The sequence below is a fragment of the Lithobates pipiens genome, unplaced genomic scaffold, assembly GCF_037356315.1.
Source record: "Lithobates pipiens isolate NorthernLeopardFrog02 unplaced genomic scaffold, aLitPip1_a1.2 Scaffold_27, whole genome shotgun sequence".
Classification (NCBI taxonomy): Eukaryota; Metazoa; Chordata; class Amphibia; order Anura; family Ranidae; genus Lithobates; species Lithobates pipiens.
In genome coordinates, this window is record NW_027507788.1 from 36,796,467 (window position 1) to 36,814,688 (window position 18,222).

An 18,222-nucleotide genomic window follows, 5' to 3' on the forward strand; every position below is an offset into this window, starting at 1 on the left:
GTTGGCATCATGAAAGAACTCCCAATAATTACAAAGATTTACCAAAAGACTTGACCAGAAATACAAAAATAACCTGCTATACTGTCGATTTTTATTGACTCTTCCTCAGCAACTTTTGATTTAACAAGATTTGTCCAACAGCTGCTCACACAATACATGGAGTGAATGCAGGTAATACTGATGGGTGAATCTCATCCAATCCTATATGGGCAAATGGCTACAAATTATTCATTGGGTAAATTTTCCAGTGAATATTTGATAAAGAGATACCATGACATGACATTTCTGTACTTTTGAAACATACAATCACTGATCTTTTTATCTCTTGCAGTTCTCCTCGGTGTGTTGGTGGATGTGTCCGGTGGAATGATGAATATTCAGCTGATCCCTCAGAATCCGGTCATCGGGGGATCTGTCACTATGAGTGTTACTGGGATTACTGGGAGAATTCGTTATTTTATTTGGTATAAAGGATTAAAAAAAAGCTATGATCATATAATCCTTACATATATTCCTGATGGTAACCCCCCACTGTCTCCTGGACCTCTGAACAATAGTAGGATGACACCTCTCCTCAATGGATCTCTACAGATCTCCAACCTAAATAGAATGGATGAGGGAAATTACTCAGTGAAGATACAAGCAGATAATCAAAGTGATCCAGAGGTATACTTGAAAATCTATGGTGAGTAATGCCTAAGAAAATTGTCAGACAGATTTACCATTAATGTATTTGTTTATTTTTTACTGTATTTATTGGAAAGCAAAAGAAATACACAGGATGGGGTATTAATCTGGACAGGCGAGGAGCCTCATTCACAAAAGATGAATTTACACCACCACTAAGGATAAGCTTTATTCACACCGTCCCCTACAGAAAAAGCACACTAGCTGCTTCATGTAAGAACTTTCACTAAAGACCATTTTAGTTGAGCAGGGAAGTTTTCTGGTCATATATCCCTCATGTCTATGACCTCCAGACTATTAATAATAATACATAATAGGCAGATAGATTCATTTTGGATAGAGTAAGGGAGGGTTATGACCCCTGTTTGTTTTTTGGCCATGTGTGTCACATTGGGGCGATTATTGTTCACTTCCTGCGCCATAGGCAAAATGGGAAATGAGAAATACTCCCAAAGTGAGGGGATCCCTGGATGTCATCAACTAGTGTCCCCATTACAATATTTCCACTTTATTCATCTTCTGGTGACAACCCAAGATTTTCAAATAGAAAGGTTTTTATTACTAAGTAAACCTAATAGCATTTAAAAAGTCCAATACATCTTATGTCCTTAACCGCTTCCCACCCACTGGCCATCAAATGACATCTGGGCAGCAAGGCTCTTGTTCTGGATGGACGTCATATGATGGCCTCCCAGAACGACTGCTCTTGCGCGCCTATGGACCACCAAGATGCCGCCAGGACCACCAGGGGTGGCCACCACTCTGGACCACGAGGTATGCCACCCTAGACCACCAGGGAAATGCCAATCAGTGCCCAGGCAGCTGCCAATCAGTGCCCATCCCCAATGCCTGCCAGTGCCACCAGTGATGCCTAACAATGCCACATATCAGTGCCCATCAGTGCAGCCTTTCAGTGCCCATCAGTGTCACCTATCAGTGCCCACCAGTGCCACCCATGAGTGCCCATCAGTTGCGCCTATCAATGCCCATCAGTGCTGCATATCAGTGCCACCCATCAGTGCTGCATATTAGTGCCACCCATCAGTGCTGCCCACCAGTGCCGCCTATCAGTGCCCATCGTCAGTGCCACCTCATTGGTGCCATCTCATCAGTTCCACCTTGTTAGTGCTCCTCAGTGCCACCTTATCAGTGCCCATCAGTGAAGTAGAAAACGTACTTATTTACAAAATTTTATAATACAAAGAAAAGAAAAACATTTAGGTCTTTTTTTATTTGTTTAGCAAAAAATAAAAATAAATGCAGAGGTGATCAAATACCACCAAAAGAAAGCTCTATTTGTGAGAACAAAATTATCTGTTTGAGTACAGTGTAGCATGACCGCGCAATAGTCATTTAAACAGTGAAAGTGCTGAAAGCTGAAAATTGGCCTGGGCAGGAAGGGGGTGTAAGTGCCAGATATTGAGGTGGTTAAAATGCCATAGCAGTGCTCATGTCAGTCCATCCACATGTGACAAGCTTTTATATGATTCCACATATAAGAAAAAGGTGAAAGGACGTCTTTAGAAGGGTGAAGCTCTTGTTACGGTGATCTTAGTTGTTATCATTCGTGCACCACATTCCCAGAACGCCACCACATGAGTCACTCTCCAATTATTAGGGTATACTGTACACTCACCAGATGTTAAAATTTCATACGCATTAAGGTAATCCTTTGGTTTTTATCACTGTCTGTGCCCCCCATTAGAGAGATTCACCCTGACAGTTTTCTAATCCCTCTCCACACAAATGTTTTGCCTTTAGTTATGCTTTTAGCACTTCAGCTCTGGAAGGTTTTACCCCTCTTCCTGACCAGGCCATTTTTGCTATACGACACTGTGTCGATTTAAAGGACAATTGCAACATTGTACCCAAATAAAATTGATGTTATTTTTTGCCCCACAAATAGAGCTTTCTTTTGGTGGTATTTGATCCCCTCTGCAGTTTTTATTTATTGTGCTATAAACAAAAAAAGACAGTCAATTTTGAAAAAAAACAAAAACTGTATTTTTTTACTTTCTGCTATAAAACACATCCAATAAAAAAAAATAAAAAAATCTAATTTCTTCATCAATTTAGGCCAAAATTTATTCTACTACAAGTTTTTGGTAAAAAAAAAAAATCCAGTATATTGATTGGTTTGCGCAAAAGTTATAGCATCTACTATGGGATAGATTTATGGACTTTTTTTTACTAGTAATGGCGGCGATCAGCGATTTTTAGGGGGACAGCGACATTGCAGCAGACAAATTGGACACTAACTGACACTTTTGACACTTTTTGGGGACCAGTGACACCAATACAGCGATTGGTGCTAAAAAGAAGAAAGTACTGTCATTGCATTAATGACAATAGCAGGGAACGGGTTAACATTAGTGGTGATCAAAGGGTTAAATGTCTTCGCTGAGAGTGCTTTCTTAGTGCCCGTCCACACTACCACGTCTTGTCAGGCGACTCAGTCGCCTGACAAGTTGCGCTCTGTTCTGTACTATGGAACCGTTCTAATAGGAGCGACTCAAGTCGCTCCGACTTAGAAAAAGGTTCCTGTACTATTTTTGGGGCGACTTCAGGCGACTTGCATTGACTTCTATACAGTAGTCGTTTTGCAAGTCGCTGCTGAAGTCGTGTGCAGGTCGCGTCTGTGAGTCGCGCGCCAAAGTCGTGTCGCCCCTGTGTGAACGGGCACTTACTGTGTAGGGGATGGTTTAACTAAAGGAAAACAGAGATCTGTGTTCCTTCTTAGCAGAAACACAAGATCTCTCTCTTTCTTACTAGTAGAATGGCGATCTGCCTTGTTTTAGCCCCTGTACACCCGGTCGGAGATTTCAACAACCAAATCCGTCAGATTTTGTCCGTCGGATCTTGTCCGAAACTGTTGCATACACACGGTCGGACAAAGTTGTCGAAAAATCCGATCTTTCAGAACGTGATGACGTAATTTCGTTACGATGGGACTACAATCAGGCTAGTAGCCAATAGCTTTAATGTAGGAATTTGATCTGAGCATGCATGGCACTTGTTTCGATCAAAATTCTCTACACATGATCGGAGTATGTCCGATCGGACCAGTTGGTTGGAAAATATTTCCAACAAGTTGGAAAATTGGGTCCGACGGATATTCCGACAGAATCAGTCCGATGCATACCACACACAGTCGGATTATCTGACAACACGGTCCAATAGGACACATTCCGACGGATTCTCCGACCGTGAGTACAAGGGCTTACATAGGCAGACTGCCGCTTTGCCTCTCTCTGAACTATTGTCAGGTTTCCGCCGGATATTAGGTCCTCGGAACTCAATGGTTGGCTTCCGCTGTGTCCAATCGCAGTGGGAACGGTGCTCTGGTAGCATGTGCTCGCGCCCCAGAGCCGTAGAAAAAAAAACACGCACCGGCAGGGTGGATAAAAAAATCAATGATTCTTTTTAAATCTGATTTGTTTGATTTTTATCAAATTTATTCTATTTAAGATACATCAATAATTTTGTTTATTCAGCATGAAATGGAGCTTAGTTATGTAGCATGAGGCTGTATATTCTCCAATATTATTTTTTTTTGGTAAACTCATTCAATGAATCCAAGCTCTGAAAGCTGAGATAGCATGCACTGCATTGATGCATTCACACTTTTTTCACGGTAACCATGAGATACAACCAAGTCCAGGAATATTCCTTTATCCCATTGTTTTGCAAATCTATGTACACTACAAACTGTATGATTGAATCGGTTCTGATATTACTGTTTTACTAACCTGACAGGTTATCATTCTAAATAGGAAAATTTCATTTTATTTGCACATAATAATTTTTTTCTTCTAAATTCCAGATCCCCTATGCACAAATATAGCATTCATGTACTTTTTTTGCAAACATATCAAATCTTTCCATTACATCTTCAGTCACTTACTTTTCTTGTCCTCATCCATGAATCCAGATGTTTCCATTAGTAATGTCTTTCTTCCTCACAGACGAGAGGTCATGACACAGGAAGGAGTTGACCAGCTAACCTCATTATCACACACCCTTCATCATCCACCCTCCCAGCTGCACATTTTTTAAATGAAATGCAATCAATCAGTGATCACCCTTCTCACTAAATACACAGATTGCATAGTGTATGGCCATCTTTATACAAGTACATAGAAGGGAGTGGACAGAAACACTCAGCTGCCAAGCCCTGTTCATAACTCTGTATAGTGGAAACTTGCATTCCCACATGCGTTTTTATTTTTTTTAAGCGATGGGGGGGGGGGGGGGGGGGCGTTTTGGAGCATTTTAACTCATCACCCTAAAGGAGTTTCAGAACTTTTTTTTAGAGTGGCATTTGGGGCACCGCATAGTAGCCCATTATGTGTCACTTACCTGAAAACAAAGCCTACGATGTCTCCTGTCCCCACTAGAAGGAAGCGTCCATCTTTACCCCTCTTCCTTCCGGGGCCGCGAACTTCGGCTCTGTGACTGACCGGAGTCACCTGACGTCACTCCTGTGCATGCGCATGGGAGCCGCCAGTCGCGGCATGCCCCCATTTTAGAAACGACACAATCTGCCTTTTCTAACGTGCGCATGCGCCGTAGACATCGGCACATGGCTTTATTGTAAATATCTCCTAAACTGTGGAGGTTTAGGAGACATTTCCAGCACCTACAGATAAGGATTAATATAGGCTCACCCAGGGCTTTTTTTCAGCAGGAACGCGGGGGAACACAGTTCCTGCTCCTCCAGCAATGAATGTATGTAATGGCAAGGATTGCTGGGGTATGTTGGAGGGTCTATTGATGCTGGCTGCTGGGAGATCTATTTTTGTGTGGATTGTTGCTAGTGGGGGGGGGGGGGGGGGGTCTTATGTTTCTAGGGAACGGGGGTCAATTGTTTCTGGGAGGAATCTACTGTTGAGGGAGAGTTCTACTGTTGCTGGCTCCTAGAGGGTCTATTGATGCAGTCTGCTGGGACATCTATTGTTGCTGGGGTGGTAATTTTTGTGTGGGGGATCTATTTTTGCTGGGGTGTGGTCTATCATTGCGGGTGGGGGGTCTACTGTTGCTGGGATGGGTCTATTGTTGCTCACCGCAGGGGATCTATTTTACTGTCTTTCTTGTTATCATTAACAAATTCCATGCAAATGACTTGGTAGGAAACATTATACTGGGTTCTGTATTCTCTAAAAGGGGCCGTCCTGGGAGGTTGGTAGGAGGTGGAACCATGGAACAATGCTTAGAGGTGGGTAGGAAGCAGAAACAAAAGGTCAAGGTCGGAGTTCTTGCACCTATTCGCTGAGGAAAAAAGCCCTGGGCTTTCCTGTAGGTAAAAGTGGTTGTACAGGGTTTACAACCACTTTAATCATGTGCAAGCAAAAATACTGTATTTTTTTTTTACTCTTTATTTTCCTGGCACATGGTTGGGTATTCTTTGCAAAATGGAGCTTCACCTAATTTACAGTATGAAGCTCTGAAGCTCTAAAGCAACTGCACTTGAAACGTGTCTACTACTATGACTACCATTAACGATTTCCATTTCCTTCCTCTGCAGACATGGTTGGTAAACCAACAATTACGGCCTCTACTTCACACCCTAAGAAAAATGATACTGTCACCCTCACCTGTACCTCTACTAATGCAGAGAGGATAGTATGGAGCAGGGTCCCCTCTGGAGCCACCTTGTCTTCAGATAACAGGACTATCACCTTCCTGATCATCAACCATATGAATTCTGGGGACTATCAATGTGAGGCTGCGAACCCTGTCAGTAAGAAGACCAGTGATCCCTACACACTGACAGTAGCCTGTAAGTAACAAATACAACTGTGTATTCATTGAAGAAAAAGGTTTGGGACTTTGTATGAAGCATACAGCTGGGGGGGTGACGATGTTGCAAATTGTGTCCGACCAGTTTGTTATATAACTGTAATTACTAAATTTCAAAACAATGCAGATAAAGAGTATAATAGAATAAAAATGTATTCCATATATGATGTGTACAATTAAAACCTCATAATAAGATAGCATAGTAATCCATAATAATAATGTCAGACACATAACCCATGTATCTTATATATTGCAATAAAACAGAATAAAATTTATGGAATGATCATGACTATAAACATGATAGTGGTATCAACATAGCTCGACACGTTTCGTGGATGACCTCCACTCATCAGGAGCAGATGCTTGATATATATCTATAATTAATAAGTTGTACACATTAATAATCAATCTGAATGTAAAATCTGAATGTAAAAAGGAAGGGGAAGGGGAAGGAAAAAGAAAAAAAGTATGGAAAATATCCACCCATATGTCTGAAATAGAGCGATGGGAGCTGCAGGCCGGCCAAACAATTCACTAGTCCCAGGAGAGCTGATGTGGAAACCCAAAGATATTTGATGGAAAAACACTCAGGATCAGTGGCGAAACTACCAGGGTCGCAACAGTCGCACTTGCGACTGGGCCCATGTGTTCTGCCACTGTGGAGGGGCCCCCAGACAAACATGAAAGACTTCCGGTCCGGCGCCTGATGTAATGACCGCAAGGATGGTGAGCTCTATCACCGCCAGTAATGACTTCTGGTACTTGTTCCAGTGACTGGCTCCCGGCGTGTGTGAGAAGTTTCAGGTCTCCCATGCTACGATTACCCTGTATAGCAGTATTTCTCCCTCTTCCTGCCTCACATACAGACTAAAACCCCCTTCCCCCTCCGCCTCGGCTTGGCTGTCACAGACAGAAGGAGGGGGAGGGGGGGAGAAAGCACACAGCACTCAACGGGACGGGACATGCTGATAAGGTTCGTACTGACTCTGAATGCTCGGTACTTGCAGGGAAGGAAGGAGGGGGGAGAGCTAGTTGTGAAAGGAGGATGCTTGCTGGGTGCATTGTGAAGTTTGCACTAGATGGTTACAGTGCAATGTGCAGTATGCAATGGATGGGTACTGCTGTGCAACAAGCAGCATGCACTGGATGTGTGCTGTGTGACAGGCAGTGCACTTTGGATCAGTGCAGTGTGCAGTGAGTGGTATATTGCAATATGTAGTGAGCACTGAATGTGCGATGTGCACTGTGCACTCGATGGGTGCCATGTAATGTGCAGTGCACACTGGATTTGTGCAGTGGATATGCCATGTGCACTGAATGGGTGCACTGCGCACTAGTGGGGCAATGTGCAGTGTGCTTGGATTTGTTCAAGTTGTGAGAAGCATACTTGCAGTGATTTGGGGGGATAAGATGATGCTGTATGTGCAAGGGGGCGTTTTAGGAGCAGACAGAACTTGTGCTAGAAGGGGGGGTTCAATAAATAATATGACCCCCCCCCCAGCACCAGTTCTCTCTGCTCCTAAAACGCCCCCTTGCACATACAGCATTCTCTTATCCCCCCCCCCCCAAATCACTGTAAGTATCCTTTTCTGACAACTTTTTCCCTCCCCCCATCAAAGAGAGGCTGTCTGCTATTGAGATGATCATAGTTTCTGGGATTCCGGGCACCTCGCTAGAGATTTGGGGTAATCACTCCAGGACTCAAGGCCAGTTCACACCACGAATCACAAAGGAACGCACTCTGCATTTTTAAGCGATACACATGCCTTCCAGGTGCTGTGTGCGATTTCAGCCTTTTCATTTGAATAGGCTAAAATTGTGTTGGTCTGCACCAAGAGCTGTGCATGTGCTACTTTACAAAACGCACTGCAACTGGATTGCATGGTACTGCTGGTCATACAATCTGGTGCAGGCAAACACTGCATTTGCAACCGGCATTTGGGGAGTCATTAAGTTGACAACCACTGCAGATCGCTTTGGCAGTGCATTTTGAAGTGTGGGAAACGCACCCAAAACGCATGTTTACCTCAAGGCATTCTGGTGTGAATAGACCCTTAGTCCAGACACACAGGATTTCATTTGTATCTCAGGAAGGTCACACCAAAACCGGGACAGTTTAGAAGTATGGATTTGTATTAGAAGTAGAGAGGATTTGTGTTTTGGGGGGTTTGTACTGGAAAGGGGGATTTGAGTAGTAGGATTTGTGACAGAACTGAGGAGAATACTTATGCTGGCATGGAGGGAAAGAATTTTAATGCTGGGGGAGTTTGACCCAGGATGGTGGGAAAGGGTTGTACTGGAAGGGAGGACCTGGGGGGCAGGATCTGTGCTACAAATTGCGAGAGGATTTTTGCAGAGAGGGTGATTGGGTGGGGGTGGATTTGTAGAGACGTCCTACACGTTGCACCCCATCACAAATACAGGTGTAATGTGAAAGAGGTTAGAATGTGAAGTGAGGGTGGGTTGCATTGTGGAGGGAAGAGGGGTGGCAGGGCTTTAAAAATCAAAATGCACCTTCGCCTGTGTAGCCAAAAATTCTTGCATTGGCTCAGCTGGTACTGATAACCGCTGCCCAACTTGCACTTGCGACCCTGGTGTTCTGCCACAGTGGGGGTGGGCCCAAGATGGCAGGAAAGGGGCCACTGTGGGACCGTAATAAAGGGCCCCGGGACGAGAGGTGGGGGGGGCCCTTCACGATTTCTTGCATCGGGGCCCTGAAGGTTGTAGTTACGCCTCTGCTCAGGATACGGATGTCACTGGGCGTGAGGTCCCTCGTGGATGGTCAGGGGTGATGTGAACGGCATATCTGTGGAACCTCTGCAAATAAGTGTTGAAATTATATGTATTATTACATATAGTATAAAGTGTACCTATTTAACATGGTAAAGTGTGGGCTATCACTGAGAAGTAGTGAGTGAAAATGCCATATCTAAGTGTAGAGTAAGGGGAAATATATAGGTGGCTTAATATACCCCAACCCATGGGAGCTACATGTGAAAAAGAAACCACACACCAAAGGGAAGGATGAAAGGGTAAGGAAGGAAATTGTACCATAACACTATCTGGAACTCCTATGCCAACACACATGGTCCATTTTGGTGCACAATGTCCAAAGAGACCAGCTACCCAAGGGAACATCAGTGAAAAGAGGGGACTATGCCTTTCAGACCAGCATCTATCAGCATCTATGCTCCCTGATGGGAGAGCTCCTCACTGTGTGTGTTCAACAGCCCCCATATACAGTATATAAAGGGCAGTGGTTTGATTAAAGGGCCCAAAAAACACCTGCCAGTTAACACCCCTCAGTCCTCCAGTTTTACTCACCTGAACCCTTGAACTTGACCCAGCAGGGACACGCTATCTCTCTGCCTGGGGCTCTTGGCTCTTGATTGGATAGATTGATAGCAGCGCAGTCATTGGCTCCCGCTGCTGTCAATCAAATCCAAAGACGCGAGCACCGGGGGGGGCAAGGCCGAGTCCTGCATTTGGCCTCTATGGACTCGGGAGCATACTCGCAAGGTAACCTCCTCAGAGAAGTGCTTCCCCGAAGTGCTTCCCCTTCGGGACTGATGTCCCAATCACGGCCGCCGGTGACCGGCTTTCTTTTTTCTCCTCGCGCTGACAGCGCAAGGAGGAAAAATAGCCGATTAAAATAGCCAATTACCGGCTCTGTTGTGTCACAAGATCAGCTGTCATTGGCTGACAGCTGATCATGTGGTAAGGGGTCGGGATCGACCCCTTGCTCCGATCCGTGATCAGGCGAGTCTCATAGACTCGCTGATCACAGAGCAGGCCGCTCGTGCATGGGATGATGTCAATAGATGTAGTCCCGGAAAAGCAGGTATACTGACACTGGATTTTTTTCTTATTGCAGATGGCCCAGAAAATGTGACAATAATTGTCCAGTCACTCAGTGATTCTACCATTTTATTAACGTGTTTTGCTGATTCTGTCCCACCGCCCACCTACCAGTGGTTTAATGGAACATATTTAAGTGTCCAGGGGAATACATTCCATATAGATGGAGCAAACTTGGACAATGAGTTGACGTTCACATGTGTGGTCAGTAACCTGGTAACTCAGCATACTGCCACAGCTTCTTTATATATGAAGGCAAATATCGGTAAGTTGCCAAGCATTTTCTGACAGATATGGTACAGTTTAATAGTGATAGGTTTACATGTTAAAATAAAGTACCTCCACCAGACACAGCAGATAACTGATCACTGTACAGACCTGCTTCCAGTATCATGTGACCAATCACAGAAGATCACATGACAATTGTAAACAATGGATGGCTTCCTTTCATGCCATCCATTGTATGCAATTGTGTTGTTAGCTGTGTTTGGTCACAGTGATCACATGGTTCAGAAAAGGGCCAATCGCAGCTGATCTGTCTGTACCATGTGATTAGCTTTGACCAATCACAGCTAATCACAACAAAAGACACTGAATGAACCCATTTGATTTAGTAAAAATGGTTGCTTATACCAATGAAATTCACTCATGTAAGCAATCATAATGTGTAAAAAAAAAAAAAAAATACATTCACCGTGACAGCGCTGTGGTAGTTCTTTGAGAACTACAAGTTGATAGCTGCAAAGGCTGCCGGACCTTGTAGTTTTCCATTCACAGACATTATTAATGGAAGACCCTTGCTAGCTATCAGATCTGGGAATCAATGGATGCAGGGGTCGGTCCATTTGTAAGATGTTGTACCCTGAATATGGGTGTAACATGTTACAAAAGGTGAACTTATCCTTTAAGCTTTGGCAAAATAATCTAGAAGCTGATTGGTTTCTATGCAGAGCTTCACCAGATTTTGCACTCTTCAGTTTTAGTAAATCAACCCCAAGGTGTCCGTTTACCAGCAGCTGCATTACCTGGTGCTCATTTATCCTGCTAAAATGGGGAGCGGGACTGTGGAATGGTGCAAAAATCCCACCAGCTCTGGCAACCCCACCAGTCGGTAACCAGCCCTGCACTCACCTCATCTAGGTCATGGGCAGCACTTCCTCCGGGTGGCATCTCCTCCACCAGGTGCTTCCCCCCTGCATCTCAATCCCTCCTCCTCCTCGGCAGTCAATAGGATCGCTTCTCCTCTTGGTCAATTGGGTGATGGGTCTCAGAAGACAATAGTGAATATTATGGTATTCTTGAAACAAAAGTGTAGTGGGACTTTAAATATGCCAAATGAGAACAAAGTCAGAATAAAAAACTATAAACATTTTATTACACATAAAACATTGTCATAAACGCAATATATTAATTTGCTATTGTCACACCCTTTTTTGAAGCCTATTAGAACCCCTGGCTCTAATCACATGCTTTGAACAAAAAAAAAAGCATTGGAATCCATGTGACCGGCGCCCCGCATGTAGATTAGGGGGGCGGCGCCCCTGTGCCCTGCATTACAGGCTGCCACTGCTTGGGAGAATATATATTACTTATTCAGTGGGCAAAATGCCCAGGGACTCATTGATACTGTAAGAGCCCTTTCACACCGAGGGCATTTTGCAGGCACTATAGCGTTAGAAATAGCGCCTGCAATCCGCCCTCAAACTGCTGTACCATTCATTCCAGTGTGAAAGCCCCGAGGGCTTTTACACCGGAGCAGTGCGCTGGCAGGATGTCAGGAAAAGTCCTGCCAACAGCTTCTTTGGAGCGGTGAAGGAGTGGTGTGTTTACCGCTCCTCCACCGCTGCTCCCCATTGAAATCAATGGGGCAGCGCGGCTATATACCGCCGGCAAAACGCCGCTATTGTGGCGTATTGTGGGCGGTTTTAACCCTTTCTCGGCCACTAGCGGGGGGTAAAAGCGTGCCACTAGCCGCCGAAATGCGCCGCAAATCCGGTGGTAAAACTGAGTTTTAGGCTCGGCGGTGTGAAAGGGGTCTAAATATACCCCTTTAGGTGCACTGAGGTAACATCACCCAACCTCAATTATTCAAAATGTCAACAAATGATTTAACTGAAATCAGGACACAGAAATAAATTAACTTTTTGATGTTACAGGAGCATGTCTATCATATATTTGGTTTAATCATTTGGGTTCAGATACACTTTTATTTTTTATTATTATTTATTTTTTATTTTTGTTCAGTGGCAATTGTTTTGTTACAACACCAATTCACCTTTTTCTCTTGTTATTTCCCTCTATCTGTCCTATTTTGTCCCACAGCTACAGCGCTATGTCCGACCTCTGGAATTGGACTTGGTGGTAGGCAAATTGCTGGAATTGTGATTGGCACGGTGTTTGGGATATTCATCCTTGAAGTTATTGTGTACTTTGTTCTAAAGGCAAAAAGAAGTAAAGTATTCTTCTTATATCCCTGTTTGAGTAAAGTTCATCATAATATGACAATTACTGCATTGTTTTGATCAGATCAGCATGGGAAAAAATATGTAAAAGCCGTAAATAATGACATATTGAAGAGAAAGTAATCGGTCAGGTATTCAAATGATGGAGTTCTGCAGTATCTTCACTTCAAATCTGGGTTTGAACATTAGCTGCCACATACAGATATACAACAAAACACAGAATTGTCTTTTTTATTATGACTTTAATTTATAGAAGATCAGCCATTGAAGTACAAACCTAAAAAAAAAAACCTTTAACAACTTAGGACCGCTACTTTAATATACAGTATATGAGAAAAACAATCTCATAGCCTAATTCTGCTTGTCAAGCTTTATTCCCAAACCCCCACCCCCAAGAATTACACTTACAAATGGTAAAATTCATATAGGCATAAAAAAAGGATTCATCAAGACGTGTATATCACTCTCAACGCTCCCAGATGGTATCAGTAGCAGTGATACTCAGGTTGAGATTACCACTAAGTCTGAATAGGTGGCCATGTGACTACGTCCTAATGCATTTCGTCATCGACTTCATCAGGGGGCATCTGTATATAGATACAAACGCACAGTATATATTCCAAATGATGAGGCGGCACTGATGTAACTTAAAAGGTGAAAACTTGCTGATGACATTTTATTTTGACAAGGCAGCAGCTCGTCTTCCTCAGGACCTTCCTTGGTCTTTAGGAAGATGAGCTTGTGCCTTGCTGAAACATCGAAAATAAACATGATCACTGAGTGCTCACCTTGCAAGCCCAGTGAATGTCACTTTATCTCTTGGATTATATGTACTTCATGCTTTGCTGGGGACACGGGCATCTACTGGGTTATATACTGGATTTATTGGTGTATAACACACACTTTTTCACCCTGAAAATCGGGTGCAAATAGCGCGTGCGTGTTATATGCCAATACTTCAATTTTAGCTGCCTCGGAGGAGACAGAGAAGGGGATGGGGCGAGTACCGTCATATTACATACAGTGAGAATCTCCTGTCTCTGTAATAGGAAGTCCCGTCTCCTGGGCAGTCATTGGACCACTGTTCTGTCTATCATAGGAGATTCTCACTGTATGTAATCTGTCGGCACTCATCCAGCCCCCTCCTTGTCCCCTCTAGGCTGCAGATGGGCATCGATCATGCTGCACTGATGGCAATGTTGAGGCTGCTGCATTGAAGGCAATGGTGAGGCTGCTGCATTGATGGTAATGGTGAGGCTGCTGCATCAATGGCAATGGTGAGGCTGCTGCACTGATGGCAATGGTGAAGCTGCTACTTCGATGGCAATGGGGAGGCTGCTGCATCGATGGCAATGGTGAAGCTGCTGCATCGAAGGCAATGGTGAAGCTGCTGCATCGATGGCAATGGTGAGGCTGCTGCATCGAAGGCAATGGTGAAGCTGCTGCATCGAAGGCAATAGTGAGGTTGCTGCATCAAAGGCAATGGTGAGGCTGCTACATTGATGGCAATGTTGAGGCTGCTGCACTGATGGCAATGTTGAGGCTGCTGCATTGAAGGCAATGGTGAGGCTGCTGCATTGATGGTAATGGTGAGGCATGCACACTGATGGCAATGGTGAGGCTGCTGCATCGATGGCAACGGTGAAGCTGCTGCATCAATGACAATGGTGAAGCTGCTGCATCGATGGCAATGGTGAGGCTGCTGCATCGATGGCAATGGTGAGGTTTCTGCATTGAAGGCAATGGTGAGGCTGCTGCATCGATGGCAATGGTGAGGTTTCTGCATTGAAGGCAATGGTGAGGTTTCTGCATCAATGGCAATGGTGAGGCTGCTGCATTGATGGCAATGGTAAGGCTGCATCGATGTGGACTGATGAGGCTGCATTGATGGCACTTGTGAGGCTGCAGATGGACACTGACCCTTATTTTGCTTCAAAGTTGCTTATTTAAAATTTTAGTTTTTTCCTGAAACTTTCCTCTTAAAATGAATGTGCGTGTTATACGCCGAAAAATATGGTAACATGTTATCTTATTGATTTTATTAGATGGTCTTATTTGTTGTATTTTTTTTCTATTTATAATTTATCTTATTGTGTTTAAAAACAATTCTTTTACACCACTTGCATTGTATCTTCTTTTTAGAAACTCCAAGTAGTACAGTGTATGAGAATGCACAAGTTCCTGAACAACATATCTATGAAAAGACTATTCCAGGAACTCAGGTAATAAATTAATTATCATCACGTGTAACAAAATTTTAGGTAACCACTTGCCGACCAGCTGCCGCATATACGGCGGCAAGTCAGCTCTCCTATGCGAACCAATGTACCCGTAGGTTGGTCTGTGCAGGTGAAATTGCGGGAGCCTGCTGTGCGCCGCGGGTGCATGCCCACGGGTCTGGCGGACTCGATGTCCACTGGCTGCCCGTGATCGCTGTATACAGAGACAGAACGGGTATCTGCCTTTGTAAACAAGGTGGGTCCCCATTCTGATAGGGGACATGTCAGAGTTCTGCTGTTCCCAGTGATCGGGAACAGCTATCTCTGTCATGTCCCTGGCAGCCCACCCCCCCTACAGTTAGAACACGCTGAGGGAACACATTAACCCCTTGATCACCTCCTAGTGTTAGCCCCTTCCTTGCCAGTATCGTTTGCGCCACCCATAGCGTCGGTGGTAAAACGCCGCTATTTTTTGCAGAGTTTTACCGTTAGATTTGCAGCGCATTTCGACCCCTGCTAGCAGCTGAGAAAGGGTTAAAACCGCCCGCAATACACCGCAATGGCGGCGTTTTGCCAGCGGTATTGCAGCGCTGCCCCATTGATTTCAATGGGGAGCAGCGGTGGAGGAGCAGTAAACACACCGCTCCTTCACCGCTCCAAAGAAGCTGCTGGCAGGACTTTTCTTGACGTCCTGCCAGTGCACCGCTCCCGAGGACTTTCACACTGGAGACAATGGTGCAGCAGTTTGAGGGTGGATTGCAGGCGCTATTTCTAACGTTATAGCGCCTGCAAAACACCCTCGGTGTAAAAGAGGTTTTAGGGTAAGATTTTTCGACTGCAATGTCACAGTCCCGCTAAAAATCGCAGATCGCCGCCATTACCAGTAAAAACAGTAAAAAATAAATAAAAGTCCCTAAATCTATCCCAGAGTTTGTAGAAACTAGAATTTTTGCGCAAACCAATCAGTATACACCTATTGCGATTTTTTTACCAAAAATATGTAGAATACATATCAGCCTAAACTTATGAAGAATTTTTTTTAATTTTGGGATATTTATTATAGCAAAAAGTAAAAAATAATGTGTTTTTTCTTCAAAATTGTCACTGTTTTGTTTATAGCGCAAAAAACACAGAGGTGATCAAATACCACCAAAAGAAAGCTCTATTTGTGGGAAAAAATGGGACGTAAATTTTGTTTGGGTACAACGTTGCACGATCGCGCAATTGTCAGTTAAATCTATGCAGTGCTGTATCGCAAAAAAATGGCCTGGTCAGGAAGGGGGTAAATTCTTCCGGGGCTGAAGTGGTTAATATGTACCATTTTCATATGGTTTTCATACAAGAATCAGTAAAGAAAGACTGCGCATGATCAGAAACAATAAACAATAACAAAAAACTTTTGTCATACAGGAGTTTTTGTACGAATTTTAATTCATTGGTTTGAAAATCAGACGATCGTACGCTTGATTTTCTTATAGTGTGTACCCCACTTAAAGGAACACTTGTCTCTTGTTACAATACTTCCTATTAATAGATGAAAGAAACCAGTTAGCGTAAGACTGGCCATATATTATACAATTTTCTGGCCAAACACTATTCAATTTCCTTTAGATTTACCTTCAACTATGTAGTGCAAGGGCCTGCCTGATTGTATACAATATGAAAGTGTATAGGTTTGACCTCACATTATATATTTTTGATAAATCTAAAGGAAAATTGTACAAGAAATGTGTATAATGTACAGCCAGCCTAAGGCCTTGTACACACGGTCGGAGAATCTGTAGTAATGTGTCCTATCGGACCGTGTTGTCGGATAATCCGACTGTGTGGTATGCATCGGACTGATTCCGTCTGAGTATCCGTCGGACCCAATTTTCCAACTTGTTGGAAATATTTCCCGACCAACTGGGCCGATCGGACATACTCCGATCATGTGTAGAGAATTTTGATCGGACCAAGTGCCACGCATGCTCAGATCAAATTCCTACATCAAAGCTATTGGCTACTAGCCTGAATGTAGTCCCATCGTAACGAAATTATGTCATCACGTTCTGAAAGATCGGATTTTTTCGACAACTTTGTCCAACCGTGTGTATGCAACAGTTTCGGACAAGATCCGACGGACAAAATCCGACGGGCAAAATCCGACGGATTTGGTTGTCGAAATCTCCGACTGTGTGTACAAGGGCTAAGAGAACTGAACCATGGAAATCTCTAGAATGCTATGCTTCAGTTCCCATAATTAATCCCCAGGAGAATCAAAGAAATCCATTCACTCTGTAGGTGGAATCTACCGGGTGAAGATACAGATGAGAATTTCATAGCATTTAACATTATAGGGAAGTTTCTCAATAAATGGTGAATACGCATTGAAAAAAGGGAAGCCTGCTCAGTACTTGTTTTTCCTCCAGTTCCCAGCAGTATTCGTCTATTTTCATTGCTTTATTTGATAATCTAATTATACGAGAATGTTTCTTTGTGATACTGGAACATAATAGACATGGGCGGCGTAAAAAAAAAAAAAAAAGAGCTTTGTTCCATACGAAAAAAAAAATCGTATTTCATAATTCGTGCATGAAATTCAATTCGAATTCGGACAAATTTTCGTTAGATGCTTAAACTTTTCGTAATAAAATAACGAAAGTTCGTTATGATGAATTTATAATTATGAGGGGCTCCCACCATCCTTCTGCTGTGCTGACTTCCTCTAATTGGTGAACAAAACATCAGTCAACATCAGTCATGTTTCTGTTAACTTGGATTCATTAACCAAATTTTCGTATTTCGTATGAAATGCGTAAGAATAGAAATTCCCATAGGGTTCCCGCCATCCCTGTGCTGAGTTCCCAGTTCTGTACACCTGCTGTGTGCTCATTACGAGGGGTCCTCAAAACACCAGTCACAATTCTGTTAATTTGGATCCGAAATTTGTTAACAAAATTTCATATATATATACCGTATATACTCGAGTATAAGCCGAGATTTTCAGCCTCTTTTTTGAGGCTGAAAGTGCCCCCCTCGGCTTATACTCGAGTCATCGCTGTCTGCCCGCTCGATCAGCGTGTCGAGCAGACAGACAGCGGCCATTCTATTCAAAAGCCGCGCCTCCGGCTCCGCCTTCGCCTGTGATAGGCGGAACACTGAATTTCCCAGCAGCCTGTGTTCCGCCTATCACGGACATCGTATCATCCTCGTAC

At 43.7% G+C, this 18,222-nt stretch overlaps 2 protein-coding genes across 5 annotated transcripts in view; both read left to right on the forward strand.

The window, feature by feature from the left end:
* Positions 1 to 18,222, forward strand: part of LOC143933779 (cell adhesion molecule CEACAM1-like) — a 538,186-nt gene that overhangs the window by 168,701 nt on the left and 351,263 nt on the right. The gene's annotated exons all lie outside the window — the stretch shown is intronic.
* LOC143933775 (cell adhesion molecule CEACAM7-like) overlaps positions 1 to 18,222 on the forward strand; it is a 56,073-nt gene that overhangs the window by 10,242 nt on the left and 27,609 nt on the right. For 3 of the 4 annotated variants that reach the window (XM_077456781.1, XM_077456780.1, XM_077456782.1), the window contains exons 2-6: positions 332 to 685; positions 6,212 to 6,466; positions 10,361 to 10,609; positions 12,667 to 12,795; positions 14,949 to 15,028. In XM_077456781.1, the coding sequence (XP_077312907.1) occupies positions 332 to 685; positions 6,212 to 6,466; positions 10,361 to 10,609; positions 12,667 to 12,795; positions 14,949 to 15,028 (1,067 nt within the window). The remainder of the gene's footprint in view (positions 1 to 331; positions 686 to 6,211; positions 6,467 to 10,360; positions 10,610 to 12,666; positions 12,796 to 14,948; positions 15,029 to 18,222) is intronic. The other variant, XM_077456783.1, reaches the window with a different exon arrangement.